The 12,461-nt window shown below is 44.8% G+C and overlaps 2 protein-coding genes across 31 annotated transcripts in view; both read left to right on the top strand.

Annotated features, from left to right (window-relative positions):
* Positions 1-12,461, top strand: part of dlg1 (discs large 1) — a 47,026-nt gene that overhangs the window by 1,486 nt on the left and 33,079 nt on the right. For 11 of the 30 annotated variants that reach the window (XM_033385288.1, XM_033385292.1, XM_033385293.1 and 8 more), the window contains exons 1-2: positions 5,500-6,464; positions 6,694-6,825. In XM_033385288.1, the coding sequence (XP_033241179.1) occupies positions 5,546-6,464; positions 6,694-6,825 (1,051 nt within the window). In that variant the 5' untranslated portion in view covers positions 5,500-5,545. The other 19 variants (XM_033385300.1, XM_033385307.1, XM_033385322.1 and 16 more) reach the window with 8 other exon arrangements.
* Positions 9,502-12,048, top strand: LOC26533957 (uncharacterized). The gene is made up of 3 exons (XM_015186269.2): positions 9,502-10,570; positions 10,627-10,926; positions 10,984-12,048. Exons 1-3 carry the CDS (start codon positions 9,571-9,573, stop codon positions 11,658-11,660), a joined length of 1,977 nt encoding a protein of 658 aa, XP_015041755.2. The 5' UTR covers positions 9,502-9,570; the 3' UTR covers positions 11,661-12,048.

Raw genomic sequence — 12,461 nt, forward strand, 5'->3', positions numbered from 1 at the left:
TTTCCGTTCTGATATCTAAATAAAAGAGCTCCCAAAACACATTAAAAATAGCAAACAAATGACGCACATACATAAGTACGTATGTACATAATGTATGGAAATTTACATACATATGTACATATGTATGCATGTATGTACGTATGTACACAATGAAACGGTAGTTCATTTATGATTTATAGCATTGCCGGAGGATAATAATAATAATAACCGTAATAACCGGTAAGGACCGTAATGCCTCAAAAGGTGATTGAACTTTACCGTTGCCATCGTCGTTACTCTACTTCTTATTCTTGTTATTGCACGCTGTCCTGTTCCCTCATTCGTGGCATCTCTTTGGACTGCTCTCTCCCTCTCTCTCTCTTTCTATGTCTCTCTCTGTGTCTCTCTTTCTCTCGCTGGCTTGCTCTTGATAGCCACAGTGCCTGCCGTGTGTATATTGACCTCACTGGCGGTTCGATTGTTTTAAGTAATATGCGTCACAATATTAATCAAAGTGACTTTGTCCCTGTCGGGGATTGCGTGTTAGTGTGTGTTTCTTAGTGTGTGTGTGTGTGTGTGTTGGCGTTAGTGCTTTTACTAGTGCCTGTGAGCCAGCTAATAATGAAGCTAAAATACATTAGCCAAGGCAAGGTTTCCCTCCCTACCCTCTCAAACTGTCTTGTCCATCAACTCTAATACAGGAGGAGCAGGCATCCATTAAACTCACACACAAACACACGCGGGAGCGCACACATGCAACGCTAATTGTAATGCCCGTATGACACTCACTTAGTACTTTATTCGGAGTGCGAAAAAAAAATTTGCATATTTCCATCTGGTGAAAACTACACTTTTTCATAGAAATTCGAGCTTGAAGAATTTTCCAATTTAAAAATTTAAACTTATGTAACTGTCAGTGAAATGTTACCCCACGTAAAAGCGTATAGATTGGACATACCATTACATCCATGGAGGTGGCTCTTAAAATTTTTTGAATGAAATATTTCAGTTAACATTCCATGGGTTAAGAAGCTATTTGCTCTGCAAAAGAAAACCTATAGTCATTTATCCATTCGGTCAATATTGTAAAGCAAGTGTCATACAGGCCTTTGGGCAAACAAACGACGACCGACCGAGAATAACTGTTCGTTTGCTCGCTCTCTCGTGAGAGAGACCACCGACAAAGAGAGCGGAAAGAAGCAGCTGAGCAGCAAGCAGCAGAAGCAGAAAAAGCAGAAGCTAGAGCAAAGCACCGTTGCTTCAGTCATTTTTTTCGGTGAGGGGGCGAGGGTGTGAGCTTTGAGCATTTGAGGAGCGTGTGTAAAGGAGCGGTGTCTGCGACGTGTGATTGCACCTGTGCATGTAACAAGTAACGGTGCCATCAAACGTGCTTGTGAAATGTTGAATTTTCTGCCCAAAACGTGAACATGACATTTTCAAATTTCCGTCCAAACAAATGTGCAATTTTGTATTTTCATCTCCTGTATGAAAATGAGTGAAATACATACACAGATTATTTAGAGCAGCCAAAACAGACAAAAAACACACACACACACATCCATATACATAACCATACATACATATATATGTAAAATCGGAGCAAAACGAAAATAATAAAATATAAGAAAAAGCAAGCAAAACGGAACGCAAATAAAATAAAACAAAAAACCAAAGCCAAAAACGAAAACAAAATCAAAACCAAGCAAAACGAATACAAATAAAAGCCAAAAGCACAACAATAGCCGCCGCCGTGAAACGATCTCGCGCGGACAAACAAAATATTTTTTTTTTGGTTCGGGACGACCGAGAATTTCGACATCGACGCGACATTTTCTCAAAATATGAGTGCTCCCTGCTGCCCAACCCCAAACCCCAAATCCCAGACCCCCCCCCCGGTTGCTCTGTTTCTCCCCTGTCTAAATAAATACAAAATACAGTTTGCGCTGTCGCCACCAGCGCCAGCGTCGTCGTCGTTGTCGTCGAGACAAATGCAATCGGAAGCGCATTAAATTGCATTTGTATGGGTGTGCCACTGCCACCGCCAGTGTGTGTGTGTGTGTCAGAAATTGCAATTTTTGTTGTATTTTTTTTTTTTTTGTATGATTATACAATCGCCGGTGTGTTCCTGAAGCCTCGAAAAAGCACAGAAAACAACTTGAAAACCAATTGAAATATTATTGATTGAAAATAAGACTCAAAAACAATCACAAAATCGAATGAAATCTTTTCAGATTTCAATCACATCGAAAGGAATAGCAATCCAAAAGAATATTTTATTATTCCGAACAAATCGCAGACCCTGAAGATACTCTTGCGTGGAAATCTTTGCCAAATATAGTTTAATTTTCATTAGCGTTTGTTTGCATACAATTTGTTGAGTAGAAAGAAACATTTCCCCCCAAATGCTGGAATATCTCATTGTGTTGACGAGAACTTTAAGATCTCGAACCTCAATTGGAATTGAGGATTACAGCCACTCCGACAATTCCAGGAATGTAATTCTAGGCCCTCTAGCATTTGCCTATGTATCATATGAATACCATTCGTGGAAATTTCAAGCTTCCCTTTTCAACGGATTCTCAGTAAACAAAACAATAACAAGAGCCTTTTGTGGTGGCTACGAGTGTCATATTGTACAGCATAGGATGATGTTTTCATTGAACAATAATTGGGTTTCATGTTTAATTCGTTTTACTGATGATTTACCAGTTCTACCATCCACAATCTACAAGGGGCAATGCTATGTTCTCTCAATAGTGAAATATTGTACAAATCTCAAGCAGAACGAACAGAACAGAAATAGTTTATTTAAGCTCTGTCCTCGGAAAGAGTTTTAATTTTGTTTTATGTTTTACAATATAGAAAATACTTAATTAAAAAATAGAATGCCTTTGCCTTTTAGATGGTGACGGAAATGAAGTGAAATCCTCATGCAAAATCAAAGCAAAAATCGAAAAGGAAAGGATCGATCAAATGCATGAGAGTTGAGTGCCTGCCGTCAGAGACGTAGTGTGGTTTTTGTTGTTGTTGTTGTTGTTTGTGTATTGTTGTACAGTGTAATGGCCAGAAGAGATCTCTGAGAGCGAGAGATAGAGAGCTTATATGTGAAAAAGGACTCCCGAAAGAAACCGTGAACGCACACACAAAAGATACAAAACCAAACACAACCAAGAACTGAAAGAAATCCACAAAACCAACAGGAAAAAAGAAAAACAAAAAACAAAAAACGACACGGCATATTTTGTACATAAAAACACTATAGCGACTTTCATTCATGGAATGAGTGGTGCGTGCAACACGAAATTAATTCAATAATCGTAAAAAGAGAGGAATAAGCCATATTAATGTGTATATCTCGATAAGTACCACACTCCACTCCACATACGACGAATACGATACAAACCGAGGAAGGGAAAAGAAAAGATACTCAAAATTACGGCATACGCTATACAGATAACGGCAGCATTGGACTACACTCAAAGCTCCTGCTGCTGCACCACCGCCTCCGCCTCCGCCGCTGCCAGAGCCACAGCCACAGCCACCACTATCCACAGCCATAGCCATAGCAGAAACTGCAACAGCCACAGCCACAGAATGCCAGTGAAAAAGCAAGGTAAGCGAAATGAGGCACCACGAAATGTTGTTGCCGTTTTCCTTTTTCCATTTGATGTTCCCCTTTCGTTTTGCATCCTATCGTATCCATCTGGAGAGCTCCTCTGATGGTTTTCATCATTCCCGGGAATCTCGCTCTCTCTCTCTCTCCCTCTCTCTCCCTGTCTCTCTCGCGGTCTCTATGAGAGTATTACCTGGAAAGTCCATTCACAGTTTGTGGCAGGCACTCTACCCTAGAGTGAAGAGGGGAGGATTTGGGGGGTGAGGAACCGTGCAGTAATCCCCTCTTCTATCCGAAAACAAGCTTATGTGGGTTTTGGTACAGAATGTGTGTGGGTGGCGTTTCACTCAAAGTTTTCTACAGCAAAAAGGATATACACATGTAGATATAGAAAAGTATGTGGGCATTAGACACGTTTGTTGTGGTTTGTAAATATTAGCTTGTGATAATTAGGGTCTTAAAATGACATGTCAATTTTCATAAAAATTAAATGATAAACATTTCGTAGCATATTTTATTCCCTGATGACTGTTTTTTCCACCATTTTAATCGAATTAATTGAGGTTTTTTTTTTTGTTTGCATACACAAACCACGCAGGCTTGTTAAATAATTAAAGCTTTAAATGCCCTCTTTACAAAAACAGTTTCAAGAGCTGTTTCGACAGCTGTTTTTCTCGGCAACTAAAAAGGAATATGTTTTTTAGGCGGCCCTAATTGATTCCCCCTCCAAACAAACACTCATCCACTCGTTCGAATTCATTCTCCAAATTCTGAGTAAGCACTTGGCTTGGTCTTGGTCCCCCGTCTCGATCGATGTTTTCTCCTTCTTTTTCTTGGCATCAGATTTCCGATCATTTCCGATCGTTTGTTTACGCGCATTCGAATTTCAGTAAGCAAAAGCATCAAGAAATTGTAAATAAAAAAGAAATAAAAGGGAAACAGAAAAGTCAATAAGAGTATTCAATTACAATTTCAATGCCTGATAAATGCAATGGTGGAAATAAATCGCAGAATCGTAGAAACGTTCTACATTCAATTGGGAAGACAAGAAAAGTCCCTCTAATAAGACGTCTAGCTTTCATAGCTCCGAAGTTTTTTTTTCTATAGCCAACCGCAGGCACGAGAACTCAATAACACAATACATGACGTGTGCATGACAAGGCACGTTGGTTCTTGGGACTGAAGAAGCCCAAGTGAATTCTGTAAAAGAGAATGCCCAAGAATTGCAAAAACACAAGACCCGTATTGTGCTCGAAAGATCATTGAAGATTGATTGGAAAGATCATGATCATGATACCTCATATAATGCTCACAGAATCCTCTATCTGGGAAGACAAGATAAGACCCTTTATTGAGGCTTTGGCTGGACAACGTCTTGGAGTAAAACTATGATTGGATTTGGAATATATTTCGTTTCTGAGGGCAGCAGTCTGCTCTCTTCAAATGTACAGTGAAGGTCAACGGCAGTGTCTGACGCGTGCTGCCACAGATATACCGATACAGATATATACACTCTATATATGTATCTTCATATGTAGTAGTAAAAAGTATCTTGTGCATTTTGATTTGTTATAATGTCCGTGTATAATCAAAATTTGTGGGACTCGCGACTATAATAATAAATTATGTGTTTAATTTTTTTTGGCAATGCGACAGATGACGGGCCCAGGCGTAGAAACTTGCTGTAGAAATGACCCCTGACCCTGAAAGGGGCGAGCATAAAGAGAAGAACGAAACTATACTTAAATAGCGAGCAGAGGAGAAGAACTGTGTAAGAAGAGCATTCAGTTGAAAGGGCCTACGTAATTTTAGTCAATCTTTATTGATTTATTGGGGCCTATTAGGGTAACACCCATTTGCGGCGGTATATGGGATATTATAAAGCAAAACACTGGCGGTCGGAACCAGTCCAGTGCGGTGGTTGGACCTGTAGAGAGGTGGCTTTCTTTGAGCATGAATTCGGACACGGACTCGGGCTCTGAGCGCGAGAAGAGCAGCGATCCCAACGAGGGTTTGCTCAGCAGCGACGACAAGACCTTTCACGACGACGACGATGATGATGAGGAGGAGGAGGATTCCTCGCCAGCCGATGATGAGGCAGAGTTAGAGGAGGAGAAGTCCCTGCTGCCAGTGCAGAAGGAGGTGGAGGAGAAACCCACAGCCGCCCCAGTGGTTGTCTTGCTGCAAACTGATGAGGAAGCCATAGAAATTCAAGAACAAATCGATGTCAACTTTGCTGAGCCCTCCCCGGCCAGACCATCATTTGTGAGCGAGGAGGGACCTGCAGTCGTCCAGCAGAGTGCAGAGCCGCAACCGGAACAGGAACAGGAGCCACTGAAATGTCCTTCCTCGCTGCGTGACAGTGTACGCGAGTCGATCGAATGCTTCTACTCGGCACAGGATCTTCTCGAGTACGGCCACGTGCTCTCCTCGACAGCCGCCGAGCAACGGACACCGGATGTGGAGTCCGGTTATTTTGAGAAGTCCGAGAGCGATGCCTCGCGGGATGAGTGGGAGGCGGCACCCTCTGCAGGAGCCGCCCGTTCCCGTTTGCTACTGTCCGCCTCCGCATCCGCCTCCTCCTCCAGTCGCAACAGCTCCGAGGGCCTGCGCATGGAGCTGAGACGCTTTCGGGCCATGATCGAGACCCTGGAGCGAGAGAACCTGGAGAAGTCGCAGTCCGAACATCAGTTGCAGCAGCTTAGCCCCCCCAAGAAGACCAAGCCGAAGCCAAAGCAGCGATCCTCTCATCCACCGGCAGCGCCTGGAATGCCAGCGGAGCAGCGGGGTTTCTGGTCAACGGTGTTTGGCGAGGCCGGACTGGAGATGGGCCAGAGCCAGGAGGAGGACGAACGTATTGCGGATATACAAAGTACGGATACACGATTTGGGGATAGAGAACAAAAGATACTATGAAAATTTCTTAGAAAAACTAGGGAATAAGGAAGGGTTAAGGAACCGACGGGAAACATTGGGAAGAAGAATAGCTCTAATTATGGATTGGTTATTGGGATCCCATGACATCTATCTACAGACCTTTTTATTGCCTTTTATTTATATTATACTCAACTCGATTTGTTCACTCTTTGATCACTTTGCAGAAGCTCATCGTGCTCTGGAACTGCTCGAGGACTACCATGCCCGACTCTCCGAGCCGCAGGATCGAGCGCTGCGTATTGCAATCGAACGCGTTATACGCATATTTAAGTCTCGCTTGTTTCAAGCGCTGTTAGGTGAGTAATCAATACCCACCGCCCCTCCAATCAATAGTTACGATTGGCATCAACTAAAGGTTAAGGTATAAGTTTGTTTGTAAGAGCTACTAGATGATAAGTAGTGTAAGAGCAGGGGATATTCCTTGGGACATATCCTCCATCAACAAGTATTTTCGATCTTGAATTTGGTGCCACACTTAGATTATAATATAAAATACCATTTAAGCATGATTATTCTTTAAAGAATTAAAAGGACAACAATCCTCCATGTACGATGGCTTATTTAAGTATTGAATTATCGATGAATTGTTAGTGTTTTTTGTTTTTTTTTACCGTATCAGAAGTTCAATTCCAAGAACTTATCGAACTGGAAGAGGATCCCGTTAGTAGTTGTTCCGGTCTGCCTGCCTATCGTCCAATCGATATTTGTTGTCTCTCATTTCTATTCTTCTTTTGGCTTGAAATTATTTCCACTTGACAGGGAAGGAAAAACAACAACGAAAGACACCCAGAAGAGAGAGCGATAATATTGCATAGGATTTGGGTCAAACACAGCCCAGGCAGAGCAGAGGAGAGCCGAGCAGAGGAGAGCAGAGCAGCGCAGTCACGGTCGCAGCTTGTCGCTTGAGTGTGGCGCCCCTCCCACCGTGTTCCCCTTCGGGGGCTGACATTCGTTGCCGGGTATCCATCCATTTTGAGGGGCAGGCAGCCGGCCAGGCCATTGTGTCTGCTCTGTGGGACTCTTTTTTTTTTTTTTTTTTTGCCTGTTGTATAATTTGCAAAAGTTGCTTCGCTCTCTCTATGTCTGTGCCCTGGTGCCTGTGCTGTGCTGTGTGTGTGTGTGTGTGTCCCATTCAAACCGACAATCATGGCCTTCCCTCTGTACTTTTGCCGTGCCCCCTATACTGTGGCATAATCATCATCATCATCATCATCGTCATCATTCTCATGGGGTAACCACACTGTGTGCCGCCGCCGATGCCAAGGCAGGAGTTGCATAATCCGTTTTGTACCCCATATCTAACATTTCGAGTCGAGTCAAGTCGATTCCTCCACCTCGCGGTGCTTCTTCCTTCTTTCATCTTACTTTGTTACTGCTTCTGTGACTGTTTCTGCTGCCACTTCTTCTTCAACTATTTGTCACTTTGTTGTTGGTTCGTCTCCTTCTTCTTCTTCGTCTTTGCGCTTTCTTGGTGGTCCCTTTATGTGTGTGTCCTGCTTGTTACATACTCTTTCGTTTATACGGAAGCCCATTTTTTGATATATTTTGATACATTTACTTTATATTTCATTTCTTAAGCCAAAAATTGGAATAAAAACTGCTTCATCTTTAAAAATTAATAAATATTGGTAAATACATGATAGCTTTGCTTTTAAGGATTATTAATTATTAATCTATTTAACAAAGTATTTACCGTATTGGGAAATTTATCATATTTTAAATGAATTTGTATTTTTATTTATTTTATTATTTAATAGTCTGTTTTTAGATTTTGTTTATTTTTATATTTGTTGTTTTATATGGAGTGGTAAAAACAAGATTTTTTACAATTAAACCATCATGAAATGCAACGATTTCAATTTGTACAGAATTGGGGATTAGATTATAATTAAATTATATTTATTTGTATTATATTTGCAAAATGATGCCTTAAAGCAAAGCCTCCGTGTCCAATGAAGTCATCGGACATGCTTCACCTAAACAGGGTACACGCATTTCATGAAATCGTGTTGTCGTATAAACATTGTAACACTTTTTCTGGGCTCTCTGGTCGTACAATGACATACATTGATGTTTAATGGGGGGGGAATCGAATGTCTGTAAAATGGAGCTCCATTTGACTTCTCTAAGATCAACCAGAAAGCCGGTACTTTTCCGTCTCGTTTTGTAAATATACCAGATACAAAAGGCCTGACTGGTCATACGATATACAAGTAATATTGAAACGAAAAGTTGCCGTGAATATGTTGAGAGAAAAGGAGCACGGACCCCGAGCGGGTTTCACGTGGGGCTTGCTTCTTGTAATGTCACTCCTCGCCGCAGCAAACGCCAGCCTGCCCAAGGACCAGACGAAGGATGGACATCATCAGCAGGAGACCGGCCGATGGAGACGAATGACGGGGGACATTGGTGATCGGCGGATGCATATTCAGCGACTCTACGATGCCTATCTGGATTGGCTGAGGTACCAGCAAGATGTAAGCGACAGGGACAGCGAGGATGTGGATGAGCCGCTCAATCAATGGAATGTATCTCCGGCACACCATCCCATCGAATACGCTGCTGCGGAAAAGCATACTCTACAGTCCGTGAAGTACTTTGGCCGACTGCCCAGCTCCAAGTCAAAGGAAGAAAGCGAACGGAGCTCCGATGGGAAGGAGTCCGTTGGCATGCTGATACTGAAGATGAAAACGATGCCCAGTCGATTGGAGGCAGCAGCAAAGGCGGCCCAGCGGAAGTACGAGCCGAAACAGAGATACAGCGAGGACCTGGCCGAAGGTCCTGTCCCTGCCTCAAGCCGATATCCAAAGACAGAGACAGAGGCAGAGCCTGAGCCAGAGCCAGAGACGGAGCTAGAGGCAGAGCCAGAGGCAGAGAGAGAGACGGAGCTAGAGGCAGAGCCAGAGGCAGAGAGAGAGACAGAGACAGAGACAGACCCAGAGACAGACCCAGAGACAGAACCAGAGACAGAACCAGAGACAGAGACAGAGACACAGCCAGAGACAGAGACAGAACCAGAGACAGAGCCATGGACTTTAGCGATGCCCGGAATGGGTAGGGTCAGTGCCCTGATCGAATTAGTGAATATGGCTGAGCGACTGGACCAGAGTGATGTGGTAAGCGAGCTCGCGAAGAGCATCAGCGATGAGACGGAGCCAAAACTGACCAGCAGCAGTGACTGCCTGCTAGCCGATCCATTGAGTGGCCGGTTTGGTGAAGCCACAGACAAGCTTCTCGATCAAGTGGATCCCCGGAGGACCGCCACTACTTTCAAGCGCATCCTGAAAGACTTGAGCAAGCGAAGACCGTCCGACCACACGGGGGGCCTCTATGACCACTACCTGAGAATATTCTCCCATGCGCTCAGCGATCAGTCCCCCGCCACTAGTGAAGGGAATTCCCCCATGGAGTGGAATGATATGAACTCATGTCGCTGTGAAAATTCAAAGCCAGCGATGCTGGCAGCTGATCAGGACCAAGTGCAGACCAAGAAACAGGCCATGCAGAAGGTCGTGGATAATTTATCCGGAGTTCCGGAGCTGAACGGCGGCCTCAAGCCGTACTGCTTGCCGAAGTCGGGGAGCCGTCAGCTCATCTGGAACGAGGTTCCACTGGTCGAGCCGGGACTGAGCTCAGAGCCCCATAAAATGACAAAGAAAGCGCGTCAGCACAACGAAAATAAAGGACTCAAAGCACGTCCTTCCCCCGCGGCCGATCCCATCCATTTTGTAATCAAACAGTCGTCGTTGTACAGCCTCATCGATACGTACCAAAGGCAGATGCAGAGCCTAAGGCAGAGCCTGCATTCCAAACATGATTGGTGGAAGGAAGTGATAGATAAAGGCCTGGCACCCGGGCATTCACCATCCAAGCGGTACGCGGTCGCAGCTCCCGATGACCCAGTGTCCTTCCCCGAGGAACTAGCCAATCAAGCTGACATGGGCTCCGAGCCGCAGATCGGGGAGGATTTGATGGACAATATGGGCAGTCAGATGAATATGTCACCCATGGAGTGTATTATGGGTTCGAATGTGGGTTCGGGTAAGTGGTTGCTATTTTTAAAAGCTCTGCTCTAGTGTATGACGCTCTCAAAAAAGGAGACCAGATCGGCGGTGGCCAGGCAGGGAATTTAACATTAAATGCATTCCGGAAATCGAAGCTACCACTAGAGACGTTTATAGAGGATCCGCAGCCACAGGAACAGCCCGCACAGGATCCGCCGATCCAGAGACCATCGAAAACCGATTCAAGTGCACAGGATCCAACCAGCTTGGGCCCAGTGCTGGACAAGATCCTGCAGCGTTTGGACACCCTGCAGGAAAGCAAATGCAGCAACGTTACCGGCAGCGAAAAGGACCTTGCCGATTTGTCCTGTTGTTTTGCCGATCCAGCAGATGGTAAGCCATCAGTTCTCTACCGATCGCAATCGCCTTGAATATCTCTCTCTTGCACAGGTGCACCCTGCGACATAAATGGCTCCTGGGAGTCCCTTGTGCTGGGCGTGCGGATCAACATTCAAACTCCTAAGAAAAGCAAGAGTGCCGAGGGAGAACAGAAGCCAACCTGTTATAGCCCCAAGCTGGGTAAATCTCGGCGAGAGTGCGTGAAGATTAATCCATCCCAGCCGAATGACAAGGCCGACTCTGAGAAAGAGGAACTCACTCAGTCCGACCTGATGGTCAATGTCAGCGTGCAGGAAACGGTGCCGCCACGAGCCCATGTCATCGTCGAGAACCTGGACGACTGGGATTTTTCGGGGCACACCCTGAGCATGCAGGGGGGACCCGTCTCGCTGGCCTTCCGCAAGGTAAAGTCCAATCTGGTGGGCAACTTTGTCGGCTATTGTCGCACCTGCGGCTGCGTGGACACCATATTTGGATCGTGGACCTTCTGTCAGCCATCTGAAGACTGCCAGGACATCATGTCCTTGGTGGATAGGCGGGATCTCTTGAGGCGTCTGGACGAGAAGCAAAAGGGTCGCGACAAGGAACAGTTTTACCTGGGCAGCAGGTTCGCCCAGAAGGAGAAGGAGCGCATGGAACCCGAGTCAATGAATTCTCAAAAATCCTCTCCTCAGCCACAGAGTGGCCAGGCCACAGAGGGGGAGGAATGTGATTACACTTTTTGGTAATAATTAACACGGCATTAGCCGGCAGCCGGCATCTGACAGCCGACAGCCGAGACCCACAACAGTAGACTCACCATCAGCCTCAGCCTGAGTATTCCAATCCAATTCCAATGACATGGGCGGGCATCAACTGCATGAGAAAGCAGATTGAGGTTTGAGGTAAACCCCTCCTGCGGCTGCGTACGAGAAAGAAATGCTTCTGCCTTCTGTGTATTTGCTATCCAGCCATGTTCGAAGCGGATTAAGGATTGCACAGGCTCTGAGGGACACACATTGATACTTACACTCTCATTCCATCAACTGCATGGCGAAAAAAAAGTTCTGTTTGCGTTTCGATTTAAGCCGAGGAAAGGCAAAAAGTGTTGAATAAATTTTACGATAAGCTCTTCTATTTTTCCTTTACCATACATTTCCTTGTATGACTTGATGTCAAGTGCATGAGAAGGAATGCCGGCTCGATGCAGTACAAGGGGGTTTTCTAATCTGTTTTTCCCTCCTTGAGGAAGCTGATTGAGAGGCCCTGGCACTCGTCGTAATAGAAATAGAGTTTAGAACTTAATATTAAACCTAAATTGAACAAATTGAGTGCAAGAGTGTTTTGGAATTGTAAGCAATGTGATCCAGACACAAATGCGGCGTCAAGTTTCTCAATTTTAAACTCGAAAATTAGCCAAAAGTGAAGTAGTCAAGGACTTGGCATTCCTTTGGCCACAGGAGACACCCAAAACACCCTAGAACACACACACCTTTGTAAGGGGAGATGCATAAAGTTCATGCCACCAATTGACACTCGAGAGAGTGGCA

Source organism: Drosophila pseudoobscura, chromosome X, assembly GCF_009870125.1.
Source record: "Drosophila pseudoobscura strain MV-25-SWS-2005 chromosome X, UCI_Dpse_MV25, whole genome shotgun sequence".
In the NCBI taxonomy this organism is placed as follows: Eukaryota; Metazoa; Arthropoda; class Insecta; order Diptera; family Drosophilidae; genus Drosophila; species Drosophila pseudoobscura.

Coding starts and splice junctions, on each gene's coding strand:
- LOC26533957 (XM_015186269.2), top strand. CDS start 9,571: ATGCCCGGAATGGGTAGGGTCAGTGCCCTGATCGAATTAGTGAATATG. Junction 10,571..10,626: donor GGGTTCGAATGTGGGTTCGG/GTAAGTGGTTGC, acceptor CTCTCAAAAAAG/GAGACCAGATCGGCGGTGGC. Junction 10,927..10,983: donor TTTTGCCGATCCAGCAGATG/GTAAGCCATCAG, acceptor TCTCTTGCACAG/GTGCACCCTGCGACATAAAT.